Source organism: Haemaphysalis longicornis, unplaced genomic scaffold, assembly GCF_048455015.1.
Source record: "Haemaphysalis longicornis isolate Haplotype H1 unplaced genomic scaffold, Haemaphysalis longicornis Haplotype H1 scaffold_7, whole genome shotgun sequence".
NCBI classification, from domain to species: Eukaryota; Metazoa; Arthropoda; class Arachnida; order Ixodida; family Ixodidae; genus Haemaphysalis; species Haemaphysalis longicornis.
Window position 1 is genome coordinate 51,298,304 of NW_027526422.1, and position 23,915 is coordinate 51,322,218.

Genomic DNA, 23,915 nt, shown 5'->3' on the forward strand with positions numbered 1-23,915 from the left:
ATAGTATTTCTCATTTCCCGTCTGTGGCAAAAGGTTTGTGCAGCGTGCAGCAGAGTTGGCCAGAACCGCCACACGACCGCCTCACCTGGTCTTCCTCCTGCGTGGCCGAGTGCAGGGCCGCTTCCCTTTGCAGCTGCTGCTGCAACTCCAGCGCAACCTTGGCATCGTGCTCCTCCCTGGAGGGGGCAGAAAGGGAGCAGAACGTTGGGATGCAGACACAGCGACAAGAACCGAGTGGGGGAAAAGAAAAGAGAGAAGAATGCGGGCATTCCACTAGCCCAACCAAGTGTGACCAACCTCTGTACTCTCCTGCTCAATTACTGTGCACAAATGCTGGTCAGCTTTGTGTCTGTAGAATAAGAGCACTTGCATGACAGTGTGATCTTCAGAGCTTAACCAGCTGTACTGTTGGGCAAGCTGGTAGTTCATTTTAAAATAGCTACAGCGCAGAAATAAACAAGAACACAATGGGACACTGCTAATCCCATCTTTTTTCTTGTGTACTTGTTTCTTTTTGCGCTGTAGCTATTTTAAAAAGATCTTTAGAGGCCAAGTTAGGCAATCTAGGGACACTGCTGATCAATTTGCCACTTTGGAGGTTTTTTGCAGTCTCTGCACCCCTGGTGGCTAAACAGGCAAAGAGGGGAAGAAAAGACTGGTGGCTAAACAGGGAAAGAAGAGAAGTTAACAGCTCTGAAATGAGGGGTGCCAGAGCTGGACTTTTAGTTCTATTCTTGCCCTCCACCCGTTTCTGCTTTATAATTTAAAGCACCGGCTGCCACTGCTTTATACTTGCGCATTAACTTCTAACTGTGACGTCAGCTTCTACACTGATTTTTCCAACTCTCAGTGCTGAGTTGAATGAAAATATTAAAATTCAAAATTACATACACAACAACAGTTGTCTCAGTTTACTAAATGTGCATCTCTCAGAAAAAGGAAGTCGCCGTTTCTTTTTTTTTTTTTATGAGCAATTGGTCGGCTCATCAGTGACAAGGCAAGGACCAAAATATGCCCCCAAAACAATTAAAATAATAAAATGTGCAAATTTTTTGTGCATAACTAAGTGAATGCAGATATAAATTGATGCTTAAAGACACTGAAGTCAAAATACAAGTCGCTCTAATTGATAGATTAGCTCACTGATAACACGACTATACCACTTTTACGCATAGCTCTTTTTAAAACAAGGAAAAAATAGCGAAAACGTGAAGACAGGCGCTGCCACTACTGGCTAAACTGCGCAACTTGCACTGGAAGTGCTTAAGTCGTCTCGCGTGTGCAACGTGTTTCCTGGCAGCAACTGGATGACGCTACTCGTCCATACTTGGGGCAGCAGTACCGCTTTTCACGGAAGTGTGTGAGCTACGCATAAGTGGTTGGTTCAACACCGACATTTGCGGGGCCTCAACAGGAAAATATGTTTTTCTTCAACAACGCATCAATACTGATCCCGGGTCCTATGAAGGAACATCTTGCTTAGTGGTCTGGAAGTGCAAATGACGTGGGAGTTTCGGAAAGCACGACTGATTTGACCGAAAAACACCAAACCACTCATAATGGGGTATAATTGTATTCGGTTGCTTCTGTACTGTATCACCGCTGCCTCGCTTGCTTCTGGTTTATCGTGACACAAGCAGCAACTGCTGTCGTGTTTAATTAACGTTCAATTAGTGATTTCTAAGCAATTAAGGTTTCTTTCGGCACCAAATCGACGCTAAAATGGCTATGGCAAGGTCAGGCTTTCATTTGAAACCAAACTGCTGGTTGCCATCAAAAGTCCCTTTAACGTGGCCCTATCTTGATGTGCGTGGCCATATGTAAGGACAAAGTGGCCTTCACACACGTCAGCATTGGAAGCTGTCAGATTTTCTCTCATTCTATTTTTGGCTAGATTTTAATACATTTACTCAACAAAAAATCACACACACACACAAAAAAATCGATCTCGCTTAGAAAGCATATAGGGTGCATAAAAAAAGTGCACTAAGCAAAGCCATTTGAAATAACCAAGCTCGTAAGAAAGTAAGCAGGTGGCTGATCATGTTTCGACAATGCTTTCAAGACACCAACAATGCATTTCAGGCTCAATACATTGTACAACAACTTCGCTGTTGGGAACACTAGATGAATTTGTATGCAACCATCAAGCAACACTACTACTTTAGAGAAAAGCGATGTTCATTTTTTGCAGCAACAACTGAGGAGGAAGAAAAAGAGAAAAGGAGGACCCACTGCTGCCGCATCATGTCCTCGTAGGTCTGTCGGATGAACTCGGCCTCCTCTTCTTCGCTACGCTGGACGGTCTTGGCCACGGGCAGGTCGGCCCGGATGAGCTGGTTGTTGGTTCGGTTCAGGTTATACCGCTGGTTAACTGGAACAGCGACCGTAACAACAAGAATAAACACACAGTAAGCCTCGTCGCAGTACACATCCATCACCTGCCAGAATCAGTGCGTAATGACGTATTGAGGCACTGGAAGCTGCTTTGCATGAAGCGAAACAAAACACCAAGAGACTAGTACGATAGCATTCATTTCGGCATCGAAACAACACTGTCTGCAACTGGCTGTGCCAGCCAGAAATCATCAGCCAATCCTTTCATGATGCCGTATCAAAGGAAGTGTGCAAGGGGCACCTAGCACATTTTTATACTACTTAGCAAACATAAAATTTTTGCACGTAAAAAAACAAAAGTGCCGCAAATTCGCTCCTCGATTCTGTCACAACTCACACCCTCATATATGCCCCTTGTAACAAATCATACCTTGCTTTCTGTGCTAGGAAGACTGTGCATGCTTTCTCTCTTTCATTCATGTATGGAAGCGCTGTAAAAGCTGTATTTAGTATTGCCAGCACAGCACTCCATGATTCACTTGCTGCAGCAGATACTTTTTGAGTCTCTGCTTTGCTTTTTCTGCAATTTTCTGCGACTGAACATAAACCGGCCAATAGCAGCAATATTGCTTCTATGACACCGCACAGGTACACAAGGAATGCCCAGGCTTTGAAAAATGCGGGAAAGAGAGAATTATTTTCTGACTGGGCTTCTCAGTTAGTTACCTGGCATCCGCAGGACAGCAATAATTTACCTCGGGCATTTTGTGACCCCATAACCTAAAGACTGAACGCACTTACCGTATTTTAAGTGTTCCAGGTGTTAAAAAAAATTCAAGGAACTGTGGCAGGAGACCTTCAATGGTTGGTTGACTGAGAGCATAGTCGCAAAAATGACTAAGAATGCTCCTTCACACCGCATCATTAAGCACATAGGCTTCTACAGGATTGGGACAAGCCTGGAAAATGGCTGTAACTCGCTTTCCAATGCGCATACCTTGGAGCAGATTATACAACCATTGACAGCTATAAATACAAGAACGAAACCACGCAACAGTATTTCTAATTATTAGCTACCTAACAGTGGAGTTATACTAATGCTAAGGGTTCATGCTCTTCTATGGGGCTGCTAAAGGTCCCATGTAATGGCTGTAACCCACACTTTAATGTACATACCTTAAAGAAAAAAAGAAGTTACACAAACAATTGCAACTAGAATAAAATGGTACTCCATTGTTAGCAACTGCCAGGAGTTCGGTTTGTTTTGGCAGCTCAGTGCAATGGGGCTAAACACAAACAACACAAGGCTAGATGAAGTGCAGGATTACGGGTAATTGGGTTGTTCAATGTATATCATACAATTTTGCATTCCTCTCTGCACTAAAAAATTTACCTCAGAGGAGCACTGCAACACTGCAGTGCTTTGCTAGGAGGTATTCAGCAAGTATACTATTCAACATACTCCCTTCATTTCCATGGACACACTAGCTTCTGTGTCTGTGAGCGACAAAGTGCACTGGCAGCATCACGGTGCAAACTGAGTGTGGTGATCCCCCAAAACTTTTGCAACGTTAGTCTGCTGCAATGCAGCTATGTGCCAACAGGGAGCACCTGCAGACATAACATGGATATATATATATATATATTGGAGGCTTACTTTCTTGTGATTGTAGTCGGTAGGCCAGGACACCATCCTCTCGCACCAGCCACTCTTTACACACTGCAATGCAACAAAAAACAGTTGTGTTAGAAAAAGATTAAATATTATGACGTCAGCACAGAAAGCTAAGTCAGTACCACCACTAAATGCACATAAATGCTGTAGAAGCTGACAAAAAGCAGGCGCCACATCACAGAAAATCCATGACAAATGATCTCCAACGTCCCAGAGCAAGGCTTGTCTATAATTAAAGCAAAGCACTAGCTTGCAAAACTTAAAAAAAAAATCTACAAATTGAACGGCGAGGTATGGACTGCATGAGCTGCACAAGAAAAGTGAGACCAGTACCTCCACAAGTTCAGCCAACTCCAAGACCCATTGCACGTCTATCCTCAAGCGTCAGCTTAGCACATAGCGATAGTTATTCGGACTCCAAAGTAAACAAAGGCAAGTAATTACCTTCCCAACCTTTTTCGGCGTGTCTATCAGTTCGCAAATTCATTCAGTTTTGTCAGTTCCCTGAAAATTTCCCAATTTTTCGCACGGAGGTACGAAAGACGAAGAAAAATAGTTCAGTTACCCCGCTATTCCTCTTCGGTCTTTAAGAGCCTGTCACGGCTAGGCGAGTGCACCGTAATAACGGCAGCAAACACAGTGTGGCCGGCCAGCCAAAGTGGCAAGTGTGTATGCAAAACTGAGCGTGACTGACTCCCTGTACCCTTGAGCCGGGCGCGCAAGGGAGTCAGCACATATGATACGTCACTGCACATGAGTGGGAGTATGCGTTTAAACAACTAGCCAGTGTGCACTATTGATTGTGGGGGTTTAATGCGCCGACGCTACACAGGCAATGAGGCGCGCTGTAGTGGAAGGCTCCGGACTGATTTTGACCACCCGGACAGTATAGAACACACAAGCATTTTCGCTTTGCGCCTCCATGAGAAAAGCGACTGCCAGCTAGCGTGCGCTAATGCTATGGCGGCAAGTGTTGGCACCCTACTGGGTAGGTGTGCATTCAGTGTGCGGTGATGCTTTATGCCTCGTCGAGACCGCAGATTCGTTCCACTGAGGGGCGACCTCCTCACCCTCCCCACGCGCACATGCGCAGTCGGGTACTGGTAACCCACCGCCATAGCATTAGCGTACGCTAACCGCTATGCTAAAACTCTAGTTTTATCCCAGCAGCTAGCGTACGCTACACTACGGTCGGTGGGTATCGCTACACGACTCGGCAGGTTCAACGGGGACGAGCGGCCCCCTCGCTGAGCCCATGCAATCGTTCCGGTGTAGGGTGGCCCTCCCCGCCGTGCCTGCGTGCGCATGCGCAGTCGGGTCCCGGTTCCCACCGACTTTTACGTAGCGTACGCTAGCCACTATGCCAAAACTCTCGAGTGTAAGCCAGGTTGAATACTTCACAATGGGAGCAGTAGGGACGCCTCGTGTGGCCGCCCATCACTTTCGGGAGAGTAGGGAAGGGCGGCATGAAAGTGGCTGCATATGTAGCTATGTTCTCGAGACAGCAGGCAAGGTTTGTCAGGCGACATTGTTTTCAATTCACCCTCGCATTGTTTGGACACAGTATAAGCACACCCAGACGCGAATTTTTCAACACGAGAAGATGTTGCACTTTTAAAAATTGTTCTTTTTAACCTGGTCTTTTGTACTGAAATACGAAATTGAGGGACAGGGAAAGAAATGACAGAAGCTCACACTAACATGTAAAACTTGAAGGTAGCAAAGCTGTACGCAACCTTCACGACCCTCACGACGGTTTAAGTCCACGATTGCAGCCGATGTGCTTCTTTTGCACTGCTGCAACGACCTGGCTGTAAGTGTGAGCTTCCTTAATATCTTTGGAAGTGATACTCATTAGGCATCATCCGCGGAGAGTGGGTGCGCTATATGACGTGTCTTTCTCGTTCCAAGCAAATCTCGCCACGATTTGGGGGGGGGGCAATCTTGGCCAATCTCCGTAAGTGGGTATGCTTGGCTTGACAATCATGCGCGCCCGGGACGCTGGGCAGTCGCCGCTAGGCACGCACTCACGAGCGCTCGGCATTTTCTTGGTATTTTTAACAGTGGGTAGGAAAAATAACGATTTTCTAAGCAGCTTCCCTGTTAAAGAATGTGTTACAAGGACATGAAACTACCAAAAATAATAAAAGGTCAACGGCTCATAATTCGTTCAGTGCGTGCCGAAAAAGGAGGAATTTTAAACAAACAAAAAACATTGTGCATTCATTTTCCTGGGGAGGCATGGCATAGTTTTTCCGGTGTATTTTTTCAGACCCCTGGATGCTCTCGGGCTTCCCCGATGCACCCCGCGAAACAATTACGATCTCCCTTCGCGCATGCACGGCCACGCACGGTACATCAGTACCACCAGGCGACGCGGCAAAATACAAAACGCGCGTCAACACGCAGCGAGCGAACGAGCTTCTGAAGGTGCAGACAGTGATTAATGACGGCTCTCACAGCGACGCAACAAGCGCGCACCGGAATCGCACAGGGCAGGCGAAGGAGAGCGGAAAAATGGGCCATTAATGGCCGTGACCTTGAACATCGCCTCCTGGCGATGCCTGAAGCCCCGCGGGGTCACGTCAAGTTCGCCCCCTCCAGCGGCCGCTCGGCCATTAGATGAGCAATGCCTTCCCCGCCTTGCAGCCACACATCTCGGCTATGATCTTGCCCTGGGCGTGCACACACGGGATATTTCAGGCGACTCAGCGCGCACGCTCGGGACGCGGTGGTGCACAAGTTACGGGCCCGTCGCGAGTGCAGCGAATTATCCCGATAAACCCCCGCGATAGTGCTCCGAGAGCAGTAGCGCACCCTGACAACAATCGCCGACGAAAGCAGCTCCCAGGACCACACGTGCGGCGACGGAAACGTCGTGCCACGACTTTCCTCCTGCCCAGAATATAATGGCCGAACCCCTTTCGGCGCCGCCGCTGTGGGTCCAACTTCATTTTTGTTCGCATGGAAGTTAGCCGTGTAAGCAGCGCAATGCACCGGTGAAAAGAAGATAGACTAAAGAATTCTTGTCCGAAGATTCTTCGGCTAGGGAAAGTTACTCGCTAGCAGTCGCTACTACCTCGCAGACATTTACAGAAAAAAGAAAGGGTATCAGATCTTCTTCTTTTTCTTCTTCCCATTTGTGACAGCAGGAGGAAGGACTACCCCTTGTTCCTTCAACCGCCCCTGTCTTTCGACGCCCTGTTGCATTCACTGCTCGAGACCTTCCTGCAGTGTGACTGATGGCATGCGTATTTAAAGGGACCCTGCAACACTTTTTTTAACTTTTTTTTTTCCAACGTACCTCAGCCAAAAATTACTGCTCTATGCCCATCAGATAACTTGTAAACTCGCTCAAAAGATTTTTCTCTCTTTCCCGGTCTTGACGTTATTCGACGGCTCGAATTACGTCAATAAGGCCATGTAGCGGCTGTTGGCCGGTTTTCCTTCAGTAGCATGCAATGAACGGTTTTCGATAGCAATTAAAAAAAAAAAGCCACAAGAACAACGCAGAAATGGAAGCCGTGTCTGATGCGATGAGCAAATCACGCAGTGCCGCTCCGTGGTGGCGATAACTATAGCTTTCGCAGTGGTTCCAGACGCGAAGGAAAGAGTGAAAGTGAAAGTGCTCATCGAAAGTGTTGCAGGGTCCCTTTAAGCCAACAGTAGCTGTTACGACGCATACAAACCCGCCTGTAATAGGAAGCCGCAAAGCCAGCCCTTTGAACCCGGAATTGTAAGTCCAAAGAAGGCTACACACTAAAAGAATAAAGGTCACGCAGCATCAGAAACAGCACGCGCAGACTGGAAACCGATGCCATGACACCGCACACCTCTGCGTCCTCGAGGGAAGCGGAAAAAAAAAAGAGTAAGGTAACTGTATTGGGCAAAAGCCAAACCCGGTCGCAAACGCATTTGCCAAGGCTAGATTCTTTGGATTGCCTAACCTGGCCAAGGTAACAGGATTAGGAACGGGACAAGTCGGCTTGCAAATATACTCGCTGGTGCGACGGGGGCGCCAGCCTGCAGAACTTCGCCATAAACGTGAGCGCACACGTTGTAAACGACACGAATACACACGCGCGGTCGAGTTCGACGACCAGCAGTCCTCCGAAAACAGCCATACGAAGCAGTTTTTCTCTCTTGTTCCAAAGGAGAGCCGCAGAAACGTAAAGGCGGCCGTACTCAACTAGTTCGCCAAAGGCACACTGCGTAGAAGGTACAGCTGGACGAGGTCACCCTTTCTCCGTTTCGTCCAAGCGCGCCGTAATAAGTTACGCCGTCAACTCCACCTATACTTTCCCGCTGAACTTTAGCTTCGGTAACAAAGCGCCTCTTATACTTTGTTACGCCAGCGAAGTGACCGACTACCTGCCCACATCGAGCGCTAATGATGCACGACTCGTTCCTTTAGAAATGATCCCCCAAAGCGAGGACTGGCCGAGATGAGCCATCCTCAAAGTCCGACTGTGGCGGCAGCAAGAATAAAGGACGTGCTTCCTCCGCCTCGGGCGATGTCAAGCCCGTCTCCGATATTCTAGACTTGGGATCAGTTTCTTTTGCCGGAACGAGCACCGGGAAAGATCGGAGGACACGGCCATTAGGGTAACGAACCCGGGTAAAGAAGATCAAAATGGCATGTCGCGTGGCATCGCGGGCGCTCTCGATCGAGACGAGAAAAATTCACCACTCCCTACACCAGTTGAACTTCCAGGGACGACGCGCAAAGGCTGTTCATTCGCTCTTCGACCAAAAAGAAGCAACAGCGAATCGGCGAATGCAGAAGAAAACCGGCCGGGGAGCGCTGGTTTGCCAAGACTGCGGCTTATTTTAACCTGAAAAAAAAAAAAAAAACCTTATACGCAGGCACCCGTTAAACCTTACCATTAAATAAAAGCGCCGTGCAAAAAAAAAAAAAAAAAAAAAGACTCTTTCGCAAGGAAGGGAATTGTCGTTTACTTCAGGTGAAACTCGCATTTCTCGAGTTTTACAATATTCTTGGCACTACGAGGTTTTTGGCATTCCCCGACGACTCGGTAAAAGCGGGTACCACTTACTCAGAATTTAGCCGACACGAGCATCTGGGCGGACTGTGGCGGCTATTGGAAGCTCTGAGATATGAAAAGCATTGTACTACTATATATACCACGATATTCACAGTTCACCGACAATCTAGCGGCTATGATAAGAACGCTAACGTACACCCGAAGAAGTACACCTCAGTAGACACACCACTTTTGTCTCACCCTACGTTGTGTTTGTGCACAAATACGCTGTCTGCAGAAACCCACTTCAGGTCTGGTACGCTACAGTATTCCGCAAGCGCCCACACGACACGCATCACACATAACACAGTCAGCGCTTTCATATCCTATAACGAAACTACGCCGACAGTGCAAGCTTACGCTGCTGCGCGCGCTTTTACGGCCCGCCATTTGTCGGTGGCCAATCAGGGCGTGCCGGGTCGCGCCACACAGCAGAGATACGGCCTCCCGCTTCGGACCGCGCACAAAAGAGCGCGGCGGTCCGCTTGGCATCCAGGGCGCCCCGGACGAGTGCAACCGCTTCGCATTATAGACGCCCGCCGACAACCGCCACCCGTATACGCCGCAGAGCGCGCGGCGCGTCTCAGGGAACATACAAATGTAGCGAAACATAAAGCCTGCTTTCGCTCCGAGTAGCGCGAACTGTGCGGGCGCTTTCGGACGGCGAGTCGCCTCTTCTAAATCGAGCGACAAGGCGGTGCCTCGTTTAATTGGCGTCACTGCTCCTTACGGCACACGCTTGCGACTGTAGTGCGCCAAACTGCGCTTGGCGGAGCACAACGATTCGCGGAGGAGGAAGTCTCGCGTCATTTGTTTATAACAGAGTTTACGGAACGTAGATTGCACTCGGAGGAAGCTTTGCAAAGTTGACGCAGCTGTTAGAAAGAAGATGACGCCTGTTGCGTGCCTCCAGTTGCAAATATCATCGTGATCGAGGGTTGCCTTAAAAGCGTGCTCCACAGCAAGTAAAATGCTGCGGTGAAGGCGTCTAAACGGAGTCAGCAGCGAGGAATGCCGCAGGAGGCATATGCTGTAAGGTAAACTAACGCTGAACAATCGCGTGACGAATCGTCTGCCAACTCTTACAGCGCACGGTTGATCACGACTGTCGCGGTTCTACAGCGGACGTAGCGCCGTTGCTATGGTAACAAGGGGAATGAGCGCTGCCAGAGAGAAAGTGCGGGATACGTTGATATTTGGTAAGGCGGAGTCCCTCATCCGTGAAATCGCCACCGGTGCGCGCAACGAATAATTACAGGAGCACCAAAGCAGAGACAACTGCACATGCAATATATTAAAACCGCAAATGAAGCAGTTCAAGATGTCGAGTTCCTCTCATCAGGAGAACAGGTTAATCTTGGGAGGGCACGTTACACTATCATGTCGGAGAAGTCTGAAGAACGCGGCAAATACCCCTAGGGAGAAAAAATTAAAGCCGTTCCACTCAATGTGAAAGCTGTCGGAAGTGCAGAGCAGTGATTCGCCATAATGGCTGTAGCGCCGTTATCCGCTCGCTGCTACCACCCAATACAATTCAAATTTCCCGCCTTCGCAGCGCTCGCGAGCCCCGTGCCTGAAACTGCGCCAACGGGAGTTCTGTTCTCTTTGTACTCGCTTTTCCTCCCGCACTTGCCGGGGTTGCACTGCCACTTTTTTCCCAACGAGCGTTTCTAACAAAATGAACGCGGGCGCCGCCGGTTAAATACGTAAATTTTGCCTGAAATGTTCCTGCAGCTTTCTTTGCGCTAAACAACGGGGAGATGTATGACGAACGCCAGCGGTTCACGAGTTTCGAACGCTTATGACTATATAAACCGCTTGACTTTCGAAGCCGCTGAGTTACGCCGTGACGACAGCCGCTGGGAAGGAACGAGCTACGACGAAAAGGCGAGCCCCTAAAGTGCTCTGCACTCAAACGCATTCGGCGCAGCCGACAAGCAACGCAGAAGTCACGATAGCTATGCGCGAAGTGGTTGAAGAGCAGAAAGACGTTGCGAGTGTGATGCATGCATATATGCAATAAACGCACGGGTACCACAGTCAGAACGAGAGGGAAAACGAGTACACGGAGACCACTTGTAAGAATGGCCGATATTGTTTTTAATGCGATTGTGGAGAAGCCTACTAAGAAAATGGCGGAAAACCTGCGATGGGAGAGGAAGGTATGCACAGGTTTGGAGATAAACACGAAGATAATCATCGGAGCGACTTCAGTCAAGCACTGAAAGATTCATTAAAGATAACAAAATACTGGGAGAAGCTCAAGAACATCGACTATCCCGAAAAATAACTATAAGGACAGAACCATGGACAACGACTTTTATCTTGACGGGAAGTGAACGTGGGTAGAACGAACTAAATTTCGGAACAAACTCACGAGTGAAAAACAGATTGCCAGGTTATCCGCAAAAGGAAAATATACACACAAGTGCATACACTTATCCTGAAAGAAAACTTATAACGGCGCAAACAACCAAAGGAAGATAACATTCGCTGCAATTAAAGAAAAAAGCAAGGCGAACTATAGGTAAGCAGCAAGTTCGGCCAGAACGGCTAACTCGTGTATACGGCAAACAAGAACAAGTGCGCTAGGTCGTGAATCACGGAGTGCACATACAGGGGGATGTTAGCACGAGAAGTCCAAGGTCGCCCACAAAACAAACTAAGCTTCTCGTCATGCGTGGAGAGATGCACCGACTAGCTCACGCAAGTTTTCCGCACCCCCTTTTCCTTGGGCATGGCCGTCTGAAGGAAGATAACGTATCTTCCATCGAGCAGCCGTGCATCAAGGATACAGCAGCGACTACTAATCTACCCGGGGCTTTATATTCCCCCCCACAACTTATGCATTTCCCTTCTACATACGTATGGAGAAATTCGGAAAGCTATGAAGCTGCCTGTCCGCCTCATTGCTGCACTACTGGCAGCGCGGACGACGCAGAAATCCGTTCCAGTGGTCAACTCGCCAGTTTATCGAGGAGGCCACCAGTTTTACAGACTGCAGCATCGCGAGGGCTCAAGTATTCGGGGAGAGGACTGTTTCCTTCGTCCAGCAGTAAATACAAACAGGCTGCTGCTACTGCTGATGATGGAAAGAAAATGAAATAGGTTAGGGAGGAGGCCGACCGCGGACCCAAGACGCGCCAGGTCAGCGCCTGAACTGGGCCTCGTCATCCAGTCACACGCCAATGATCAAATACGCCCGATATCCGCCAAGGTGGCTCAGTGGCTCAGGCGTCACGCTGCTGATCCCAGGGACGCGGGTTCGATTCTCAGCCGCGGTGGCTTCTTTTCAGATGGAGGCGAAAAGCGAGAACGCCCGTGTGTCGACATTTGGGCGCACGTTAGAAGTCCGCAGGCGGTCGAAATTCGGAGCCCTCCACTACGGTGCGTCTCAGCCCACCCTCATAATCTGAAATCTGAATCTGAACTACGCTCGATAGTTTGACGGGGACGCAAAGTAGTGCGCGGCCTCCGTTATAAGGTTTTCCCTAATAAAGGTGATAAGCGCACGCTGGTTTCACCAAATCGATAATCAGCAGCATAGAAACGGTGGTCTTTGGGAGGATGCAAGCCTTATGACATACGCGGTATATCTATACGAGGTCCCTCCACAGCTCGCGTCTCATTTCGGAGCTCGACAGCCTTTTTTGCCCTGACCCCATGGCAGCGCCCCCCGCCGACACACTGAGACCTTCGCACTTTGTTGATGCAACTGCGGGCATTCATTTCGAAGCGCGCACTCCGTTGTCCCTCGCTGCAGCGCACAGCAGGGCGCCCACACACCACCGGCCGCAGCAGCAGCACACAGGTGCGCACGCATCCGCGGTCAGGCGCGCTGGCCTACAGACCGGCAGCAGCAGCGTCGTCGTCTCCGGACGGCCCGGAAAAGCGTGGCTGCCGCGGCGGCATTCCATTCGGGTTCGCTCACGCGTAGCCTTCGACCGGTCGGTCCACTGTGGCGGCAGCTGCAGGCGTGTGTCACTCTCCTCGCGAGTCTCCGTCGCCAGTTTATAAATATTATACGCGTATACAAACACACGCCCCGGCACCGCAGTGCCACCCCCGCCGAAACGATACTGTGTTTATAAGCAAGCTCCAGGAGGAGCGCGCTGACCCTGACACGTTTATTTCGAGGCTCTAAGTTCGCACTTTCCTTTAGTTGCCGAATTAGAGGAAACGGCCACTTTGCTATCGCCGAAAGTACGTTCAAAGCGTTAACTGCAGCCGGGCACATGAGAAGCCGCAATCATCGTACGAGCGCCGGTGCTTGCTCGTAAAGAACGTCCACATAAAAACCTCACCGCCATCCACGACCCCCCCGCCCCCCCTCCCCTTCGTCTTCGCGCATTCCCAACCCAATGCCAAAAAAGTGAAGACGCTATTTTAAGAGGCACAGCTCGGGAACCCGGGCGCAACAACTGCAGAGTACCGTAAACCCTCCGTAAACTTGCTTCGTTATACGCGAAACGTCGTTAAAGGCGAGGACGATTGGCCCTCCGCACACTGCAGTGGGAACCATGGAGACTTCGAATAAATTGAATAAATGAAAAATCTTTATTCAACAGGTGCTGCTTTTAGGGCACCCGCCCGGTGGAGGGGATCCTTAGTACGGGATCCCCTGGGATTTTGGAGAAAACTGTGGCTGATTCCTCTGTCATAGGAATCGGTGAAACACGACAGTGAAATGCGCAGCAAACTCTGCAGCTGAGCATGATTTGCGGGTGGGCGGCTGCATTGTGGGTGTGCTTGGAGAGCGACGTCCTGCTGGCGGGTCGCTTCGGCAAAGCTGTACTGGCGTCATTTCCGTGACGGACATGACGTGAGCGAAATCTTGGTGTATCCCGGGCATAAAACACTTTCGTATTAGCCCTTTCAGTCACCGTGTCTCCATATGGAGACGCGACTTTGTTTGTCGTTTTCCTCGTGAAAACGAAAAGAGTTCATGCTGCAGAACGGTGCGGCTGATGTTCGAAACCTACGGAAGTGAAAGGTAGCACCATGTGATGTGGAATGGCGGAACCGCACTCATAAACATCGTTTCAAAATGGATGCCACCAAGTTTTGTGGGAGCTCCGCTGTGTTGCCGTCCTGAGTTCTCTTTTACTGCTGCGTAAATCATTTATAAAGGCTAGAAACACCTCTTTCATGTGCAGAAATTATTATTTCACCTCCTTGTTTGTAAACTGCCTCAGGATATTTATTATTTTTATAGGGAAAAGCAACGTGGAGTAATGGTGTCTCCTATGAGGACACGACGCCATTTGCGTAATAAGTATTCTAGAGAGACTGAACCTTTTTTTCTTACCTCCAGACGCTTGACCCTGCTAAACCGCCAAGTATGGAATTTTTATGCAGTGAATACAGTAATTCGTGACTGAAAAGGTTAAAATACAAAACCCGAAAACGAAGAACCCTAAGATTCTGGTACAACGTACTCTTTAGTACTAAAGGTTGCTTCCACGCAAGACGACGCTGAGTGCAGGGGTGCACCCTTTACAGGCCGCTTGCTTCGTTGTATTGGCGTCACTTCCGTAACGGATATGACGTCAGCGAAATCTTTGCGTATCCGGGAATAAAACACTCTCATGTTAAAAAGGAAAAAAGAAAACCGATTTAGTTTATGCGAGGATAGTTGTGTTTGAATAGTGTTTCTGTCTTTTTTTGTGTGTGAAACTGGTTTTGTTTGTAACATTTTTTTCTTCTCTTTGAATGCAAAACATTCAACTCTGACGTCTCACGTAATTGAGGGCATTCACGAAATACGCCATTCACCTTGCTTTCGTTTCATGGCGTTGAGCTTTTGTAATTCCATTCATTGAATGGAGGCGGAGGGTATTAGACGGTTCCAAGTGTGTAAAAGCGTGGCCATGGGTTCCGCGCGTTCTTTAAACATTTATTTCAAGTTCCAGTTTACATCTGACTAGAATAGAGCAAATTGAGCCCACCAATTTCAACCCCCCCCCTACCCCACGAGTTCCCAACCTTTTTTTTTCGGTTTTGACAGAGCACACGGCCAACTTAAAATGGGGGGTGATGGCGAACAGCGCTATTTTGCTACATAAATGACGCCAAGTCCTTCTCGATTTCACGTTTGAGAACAACGCCACCCGGTTACAATGAACTACCTCAACGGCGACTTTCGATTTCATCAACAGTACAGAAGCAGCCCTTCCTGCAAGGTGCAAAGTACCAAGTAGGCTGCATACTGCGCCTAAGACATACTGAACCACTGTTATTAACGATAAAATGGGTAGAACATTGGTTTAGAACATCTTACACAAAAATAACTCGACCTTAGAAAATATATACAACATGTAGGATTGCGGGGGCTCGCAGCAAAAACGATAGAAGCCAGACTCTACCCCAAAGCCACTAAGTTCGAACGGCGGCTCCCCTTTGGCGGATGGTCAAAAGAATGTCGCCAGTCCTGAAAGCGAACCAGTAGACGGCGATAGGTTCATTCTGTTTCTGTATCGTCCAGGAAATGGAATTTTGCAGCCAGGCGACATCTATCAGCCAAGGGCTGCTACCTTTTAAATTCAAGTTGTGTGCGGTTTTGAAACTACAAATGAAACTACGAAAGCTCAACGCCATGAAACGAAAGCAAGGCGAATGGCGTATTTCGCGAATGCCCTCAACTGCAGGAGACGTCAGCGTTGAATGTTTTGCATTAAAGCAGAAGGAAAAATGTTCAAAGCAAAAACAAAACCCGTTTCACATGCACAAAAAGGAGATAGGTAGAAAGACTATTCAAACCCCAAGCCTCGCGCGCTCCATCCACCTTCATCAAGATGAAACCGCCAGCGCATACGTAATAGGATGACGAAATTGGCCTCCGGGCAGGTATATTCCCCCAAAGAGGGGATGCCGATCTCTCCCTCTCGTCCCAAAATAAAACAGACAGCATCTGCTCTTCCAATCTGCTTCACCCCGTCGTTGCCCAGTATGCACGGAGCGTAATGACGAACGCTCACGCTATAATACACTACTCGTGCGCGGTCCACGCATGATGGCCAGTCGGCCTCTTCTGCAGGGTCACGCGTAGTTTGCGAGGCACGTCCTCCGTCATCTCGCTCGCGGAAGCATTTCTGCACGGGCAGTTTACTGCCGCTCACGCGTCCCTGCGTATGCATAACAGCCCGCAGGGCGCACTTCATGCCGCTCAGGTTTCCGCGCCAACCAAACTTCCCCCCTGAGCACTGATACGTACAAAAAGCACCTCTCCGAGCCGCTCCGGCCAACCGTGTCTTTTTCTTCTGTGTGCGCTGCCTGAAGTAATATTTGGCACCACTCAACAATGGTCGCGAATTTAAAGGAACATCCCTTTCTGCAATTCTAATGACCTCGCTGGTCGCTCAAAGCGCTACAGCCCCGCTACGACCAACATTCCCTGCTTCATTTTAAACCCGCCGCGGTGGCTCAGTGCGTTGCGCTGCTGAGCACGAGGTCGCGGGTTCGATTCCCGGCCGCGGCGGCCGCTTTTCTGATGGAGGAGAAAAGCAAAAACGCCCGTGTGTACGAGATTTCGGCGCACGTTAAAGATCCCCAGGTGGTCGAAATTAATCCGGAGCCCTCCACTACGGTGCGCCTCATCGCCTGCGTTGCGTCGGCGCGCGTTAAACCCCTCAATGCTTCATTTTAAACTTCGGTTAAGTTTATGATGAGGCGGAACACGCTGGTGTACCATGCGCACCGGGTTAGTGTGTAACGCAAGTTACCATACTGCGGGCGTTATGCACCTCCTTTCAATGTTGCTTTCACCGGCTTCACAGAAACCAAAAACAAAAAAATTGCTTGCATTTACGACATATTCACATCGCGAGGCTACGCGCGTTGCAAATGTGACGCGAATGGCCACTGACTGACCGCTGCGCCACCAAGGTCCGCCGCATGTGCATGTTCGCCAGAGCGCGTGTCTATACACCACGTTATCGCTGATGGCACAGCGACCATGTATCGCGATTACGTACAAGTTTTCGGAGCGTGCGAGATATGTCATGATCGAAACTCTTTAAAGGGACTATGAAGACAAAATACAACCTTGTTTGATTTGAAAGAACTAGCTTCTCGTAACGCACTTAACTCGATTCCAGCCACAAAAGACTTTTCTTGACTAATAAAGTGCAAGAAATGATGGGAAACTTTAAACCTTCGCACTACGGTGACGTAATACGGGCAAGTAGTAAAACAAAGTTATCAGCGTGTTAACCGCACGTTAGCATTATAATGGAAGAATCAAACGGAACTAGAGGCCCCACTACAATCGCCCAGTCGTGTTTCTCGGCGGTGCACGTGGTCGGCGGCCGCCAATCGCACAAACAAGATCATGTGACGTCATGGAGAAATAGCCGGAAAGCGGCTGGGCAGTCGCCACTGCCTCCTATGTTTCCTATCTCCATACTGACTGCTTTGAAGCTTGCGATAAAATTGGCATCATTGTTATCGGGACAAAGTAGTCATTTAAATGAACCAAACTTGTATTTTGTCTTCATGGCCTCTTACTAAAGCTCCACGCAGTTGCTTCGCTTTTAGGGGCGAAGCCCCTTAGGAGCTCGGGCTGCCGGCGTCTCATGTCGTCCTAGCATCACGTGGTCACGGCACTAAAACACCGGGACACTCGTTTTCCAACGCCTGGCGCTAGAGCATTTCATCGCCGTGGGCAAAAACGCGTACTACGCGAAACTAACTTCTTTGTGTTTCTGTAAATGCATCTATCTATTATGCCACCGGGCAAACGTTCGAATTACAAAAAAAAACACACACACACACACACCTGGACGCTCTTTTTCCAACGCCTCGCGCTAGAACGCTTCGTGCTTCAGACACGAGACTTCTACAGCAAAGCTGTATACCTCTACTCCCCAACGGTTTCATCTCCGTCGGCAAAAACGCCAAGGCAAAAACGCTTCGCCCCTCCCTCCCCGGGTTTCACGTTAGTGGAGATGGCCCGGGATTTTTTCAATAGAAAATAGTGGGTCGGTCTACATTCTAGAACTATTCTCGGTGGATGGGCCCAAGAAATCCCTATCGTGCACTCAACCTCGCACTCACAGCAGCCTAATAGATTGGCATAAAAATGTGAAATAAACGTGTTCAACAACAGCAATACACCCCCCCGCCCGCGCCCCTTTGTGGAGCACGGTAGTACTTTATGAAGCTTGAAGCGAAGTTTTTTCTTCAAGTCACGCGCGAGACGAAATAATCGTGCGCGGATTTACATAAACGTCTTTTTGTCGCGGCCATTGTTCCAGAGCAAATTTGTTATTTCTCCCGGAAGCCGCCTCAAGCGCCGCCTCTGCTTTCTGACGCGAATACAAAGCCTCGGTCGAGTCGCCAAGACACAATGGGATAAACTACAGCCCGCGCCTTCGCCAAGCTTACGCCGACCAGAAAATTACAGGCGAAGCCCCACCCAGTCAACGAGAGCTCATAAGTTGGTCATTGCTTATCTATTTCCTTGATCTATTTAACGCTTCATTTGCCCTGTATATATCCCGGCAGCTAAATCCGCGAAGACTGGACTGTGAAAAAGACCAACACGAGACAAATAATCCGCGAGTCGGTATGCGCGCGATAAAAGCGAACGTTTTGCGACTTAATAACAACATTTGCAGCTATAGCGCGATTCAGATGGTTATAGAAAAAAGCACATGCCCTTAGGGATAGCAAGTACGTGACGAACATTTAATTTCGCGATTTGGTAAAACGTGTTCGACTGTACGACGAATTCACCAAACTTTCACACAGTCGGTAATCCTCGTAAACAAGCAGCCACAACCAACATTTGGGCCATCTGGGGGCGGGTCTAGGTTTTTCTGAGGGGAGAAAGCTTCTATGAATTATTATTATTATTAATATTATTATTATTATTGTGATGATGATGATGAGGAGGAGGATAGTAGGCTTTTTATTCACCGAAAATTTCGATAACCACAAATACAAGACCGGGAAAAAATCAACCAGACTTTCTACAACCTGAGGGGTCATCTTATTGGGGGTCAGGACATCCTAAATTAAGAAATTCCCAAATTTAAGGGGGGGGGGGGGGGAGAGAGAGAGAGAGTCAGGACATCCGGACCCTCCCTCCCTTTCGATCCGCCAATGGGGACATCTCCAGTAAAGAGAATCCAGGCTGCTCCGGCATTCTGCCACCACAATGCCATGCCTCCCCGTCCTCTCTCCATTTTATTTCGCCCCCTGTCACGCAGCGATGCACGGACCGATTCACATCGGCGAAAGCTCACGGGAGCCCGCAGAGGCGAGCAGCCGCATTCAATATCCTCTTCGCCGTCGGCATAAGCCTCCGCTGGCGGAGGGAAGCGCCGCTTATCCCGCGCTCTTTTGAAACTACGCGCGTGCCTGGGTTTGAAGGCGCGCGCGATCAAACACAAAGCCGCCGCTCCGAATGGCAGCAGCAGCCACCCCGCGGCTGGGGGCGATCGAATGCCGGGGCCAACTGGGTCGATTGCTTTCTCCCCACCACCGCCGACTGGCACAAAAAGCGAGGGCGGAGGGCGCGTATGCTGCATGTATGCGACTTCAAGTCGTCTCCACAGCCAAGTCTACATAGGACGAAACGGACGGACGACCTATTCTCGTTATAACGAAAGTCCGTAATAAGCGGACTTTCGCTGCCACTTGCGTTGTTTTAGAATAGAGGGACAGTTCGTTACCGGCATGGTCGCTATAAGCGGTCTTGATTACCCCACGCAAGAGAAAAAAGAAAGAAAAAACGAAAAAAATTAAGGCCGCAAATTCGGCCCAAACTGAGAGGGAGGAGAGATGTGAAAACTGAAAGAAGTCTGGCTTTTGTCCATGCGCTGTAGAGCTAAAGTACATTCGCAATGGTGTTGAGTACATTATGCTTGCCATGTCTCCTCCGACAACGCGTTAACACAGACGCGAAGGGGGAGGGGGGGAGGGGACGCTTTTTCTATACAAACAAGAATACGCAATGGCCCCGTGTATTAGTCTCAAAGTTCTTTTTGACTATCGCAGCCAATCCCACGAGAAGCAAGGCTCCCTGCAAACACTCGAGCCTCTCGGTATCGGAAACACGGCGCGCACAGTCATCCGCGCGAAAACGGGGTTCGAAAGACGCGCCCCTTATAACCGAGCGAAAGCGGTACGTGCGCCAGAAAGCGCCTGCGCCGGGACGGCATGAAGAAAAAGAGGACGCTTCTTAACAACGCGACTGAAGAACGATAGGGAAAGGGCCGCAATAACGGAAGTTATCTCCGTTCGACCAGACGCCGCTGCCGGGGGGGATTTTTTATTGCAAAGGGTCACGTCTTTTCCACAGGCTTGCGAGTCGCGGCGGCAAGCCACGGCTGCGCGAAGAATGCGCCGCATTATATGCGAGGCCGGGATGTTTTGTCGCATTCAGAGAATCTTGCCCCGGCCGCTCTTTCCGTCCTTCGACCAGATTATCACGCCCACTGAATTTTTTTTTCTTTCCACGAGAAAGAGCGCGTATATGCTAATTGGCGGGCTCGACGAGGCCGAGTGTAACGAACGATACGACAGAGCCCGTCGAATGCCGGTACATTTACGCAGTTATGCAGGAAGAAAGAAGCTGCGCCAACCTTTCCTAGCAGGTATTCAAATTATAGTTTATCACACAGAAGAAACAGGTGGCCAGTCTGATGCGCCGCAGTGGAATGGCTCCGAGATTACTATCTGGGGTGGAGTACTGTGAATCCACATTCCGTGAGGCGAGCCATAGAGCCGTCGTGATGCTGGGGAACAACAGGGCGCCTACCACCGCAGCCGGATGTTCCTCCGCGTGGCGCAAAGAGGGCTTTACTGCGAGGATTTAGAACGTGACAACAGTCTTTTCCATAATTTTTCGGCCTTAATCTACTTACAAACTATACTTCAGCAACGCCGAACAAACTACGCGAGAAAAATTCCCGCGCCTTCCCGCGAGGGGAACACGAGTAAATGCAGAGCATTGGGGCCTCAGTACTGGTTGAAGGCAGTGTTGCTTCCATCGCTTCTTCCGTGATGCTGGAGTAGCAGACACGAGTAAACGTGGGAGCGAGCGTCAACCAAGGAAGGAAGGAGCAACGCAGTGACTGAAGCACGAGCGACCGCTAGCCGCTTTGTATTTGCAGCGCGCGCAGTAGAGGGAGATCAGCACGGGGGGGACAGCGCGCATGCGCAAGCAGCGCGCGCCCTTCCACGCCCCACCGCGCTGCTATCACACACCTGTTAATTACGCCGAGACCGCGACGGAGCAAACGGGCTGACTACGACGCATGCGCGCGCCAGCTGCTGTTGAGAGAGAGGAGGGAAGGAGAGGCACACCTGCTGCGGACGCGGAGCTGTTGACACCGTCCGACGCAGGAAGAGGCGAGCTAAATGCTCTGCATTTAAAAGTGGACGATTAGGCACAGGCACTATCTTCTTTCAAAACGCGCGCCCGTTGACATCCGGGTTCGTCGCTTCGGCGGAGTGATACACTACATGAGCTATCGCCATTCTTAACTTGTACCAGAGTATAGTCTTGCAGTCCGAAGATCATGGGTTCTATTTCCACACAGATCCAAATTTACCCAATTTCCTTTTGAACTCAATGACTTCAATTATATTGTTTTTGTGCCGTCCGCACGGCCCTGCATGGTTTGAGCGAGTTGGTACACGACGAAGGTTTAAAAGCGCTTCACAAAGCCGAGTGACCAACGCACAAAGGCGGCACACATGCGCCATTGCGGGCCTTTTCTTGATCCAGACGTCAGATTTTCGATTTCCATACCGTAAAATGCCGATCCAGCGCGCGCACCCATGCAAGTGCCCCCCTCTCATAATCTGGGTATTTTAAGTTTTCGCGCACTACCGAACAAGCGCCCCCCACCTCCCTCAACCACCCGTTGATGGCCCAGACCGGTGAAACCGAAACTGCCCAGGAACACTTGTGACTGCACTCTTGTCTAAGCTAGAATCCAATACAAGAACACAGAGTAGTCATTACTTCCGTACACACTCGCCATTTTTTTATTGTCATCTGGCATAGCCGAATGGGCTTGTCAATTTGTCACATGGTGGTTCGTGACATGCATTCGTAACGAAAGCCAGAAGACACTGAAAGACTTCTTGAGAGGCACCATAGCCTTTTTGCTCCGCCGTGAACGACCTCCGAACGAGTCGCCAGTACACCTTGTTGAACATCTCAAAAATGGACCAGACGATGGATGAATGAATTTATTGTCAAGAAAAAGGAAAGGAAAGACCACCAGCAGGCGTAAATTGTCACACCTAGGGGTGGACACCGGAACGCCTGCTGGTGTGGGAGTTGGGGCAGAGGATGACAGATTCATAGAGAGGAGAGACAGATGATAGAGGTGACATATTTACAGAACACAGGGGAGAGAGGGGCATATTTACAAGTTAACGCACACTCACACACCCACACAAAGTCTGGTCAAAAGAAAAAAAAAGACGATGGCAAGCATGGATTCTCTGGCTAACGGGACCAACAATGCAGTTGACGGAAACACCGTATGAACTGCTAACACTGGTTGCTCCAAGGGAGCTTCACAGTCTTCATCTTTACTAAAAATGCGTTGCTCTCCAACGAGCTGCATTATTCTTATCTTTTTCATGGGCGAGGGGGGGGGGGGGGTTTTAGGTTGGTTAACATTTACATTCAGCCATTTTGAATTACGGGGCAGTTCTGAACAAGGGCTCCAGCTCCACAAAATTCCCTGAACTATGAGCAGCTCGAGGGGGGCGCTCGCTCGCTATTTTACGGTAGCACAACAATGGTTCGTTTAGCATTTAAGCACCACGTGACCCTCACGCGGTGAACTTTACGCTGAGCGGCCACCAGCACAGACGCCGCGCAGCAATGTTCCCACAAGTCTTTTGTCTGCACCGAATGCAACAACACCCGCCGTCTTCCTTTGCTTGAACATGACGTGCCACCCACACTCTTCACTGACCCGTAATGATGGTCCGCCTATCTCGTGACACTACGTCCAGCTAGATTACTTTAGGTGGTATTGGCGCACCCCGGGACGGGCTTGTCAAAGCAGGAGGAGCCCAGCAGGTCGAAGGGAATCGAGGGAACCAGGTGCTGAGAAACGTTCTCGGAACCCTTTGATGAGTCAGCTTTTTTCACCCTTTTAGAAGCCTAACAAAAGCGCAGTTAACCAACTTGTAGTGTAAAGGGTTTGCGACAGAAAAGGAAACGCAGTTTGGGCGGCGCCTTCTCGTGATCCCCCCGTCGTTATCGGCCACCATTTGTGTCCGCACGCCGGGATCTTTGTGAAGACCACCGCCGGTTTAAGTGCCACGGACACAGCCTCGTCAACACCTGAAATGCATGTGTTTGTGTGCGGCTTTGTGGGGGGTCTCCGTGGCAATCCATGGCCTTTAGAACCATTCCGACTCCCCGCGTTTTTGCGTCCGTTGTACAGGCGTGTAAATAGAGCCGTCTTAAAGTGAACCCCTGACTGCTCGCTTCGTTCATTTTCGAGGCCCCAGCCTTGCCGCCCCTTAAAGGGACACTGAAGTGATTTGTAAACATTGCGGGATTACTAGCGCAAATTGTAGTCCGGAGTCCATAGGCCATGTTTCGACCATTCTGAGCGAGCTTACGCGAATTTATTTAGTAGAAAATTCAATTCGAAAATGGTGTCCTCCTGTCTGCACCCTCGCCCATTTTCTGCGGCGTTTTCGTGTGACGTCACTAATAAATTCGCGTAAACGCGCTCAGAATGGTCGAGACATGGCCTATGGACTCCGGGCTACAATTTGCGCTAGTAATCCCGCAGTGTCCCTTTAAGTTACTTACGGGAATTCGTGCATATCTGAGCAAGTTCGCGCGTTCAGTTTCAAGACTGCTTGCGACA

At 49.6% G+C, this 23,915-nt stretch overlaps 1 protein-coding gene across 1 annotated transcript in view; it reads right to left on the reverse strand.

Annotated features, from left to right (window-relative positions):
- LOC144145595 (uncharacterized) overlaps positions 1-23,915 on the reverse strand; it is a 75,217-nt gene that overhangs the window by 19,296 nt on the left and 32,006 nt on the right. The window contains exons 2-4 of the mRNA XM_077677249.1: positions 3,995-4,057; positions 2,236-2,374; positions 86-176 (exon numbers count right to left, since the gene is read on the reverse strand). Coding sequence (XP_077533375.1) covers positions 86-176; positions 2,236-2,374; positions 3,995-4,057 — 293 coding nt within the window. The remainder of the gene's footprint in view (positions 1-85; positions 177-2,235; positions 2,375-3,994; positions 4,058-23,915) is intronic.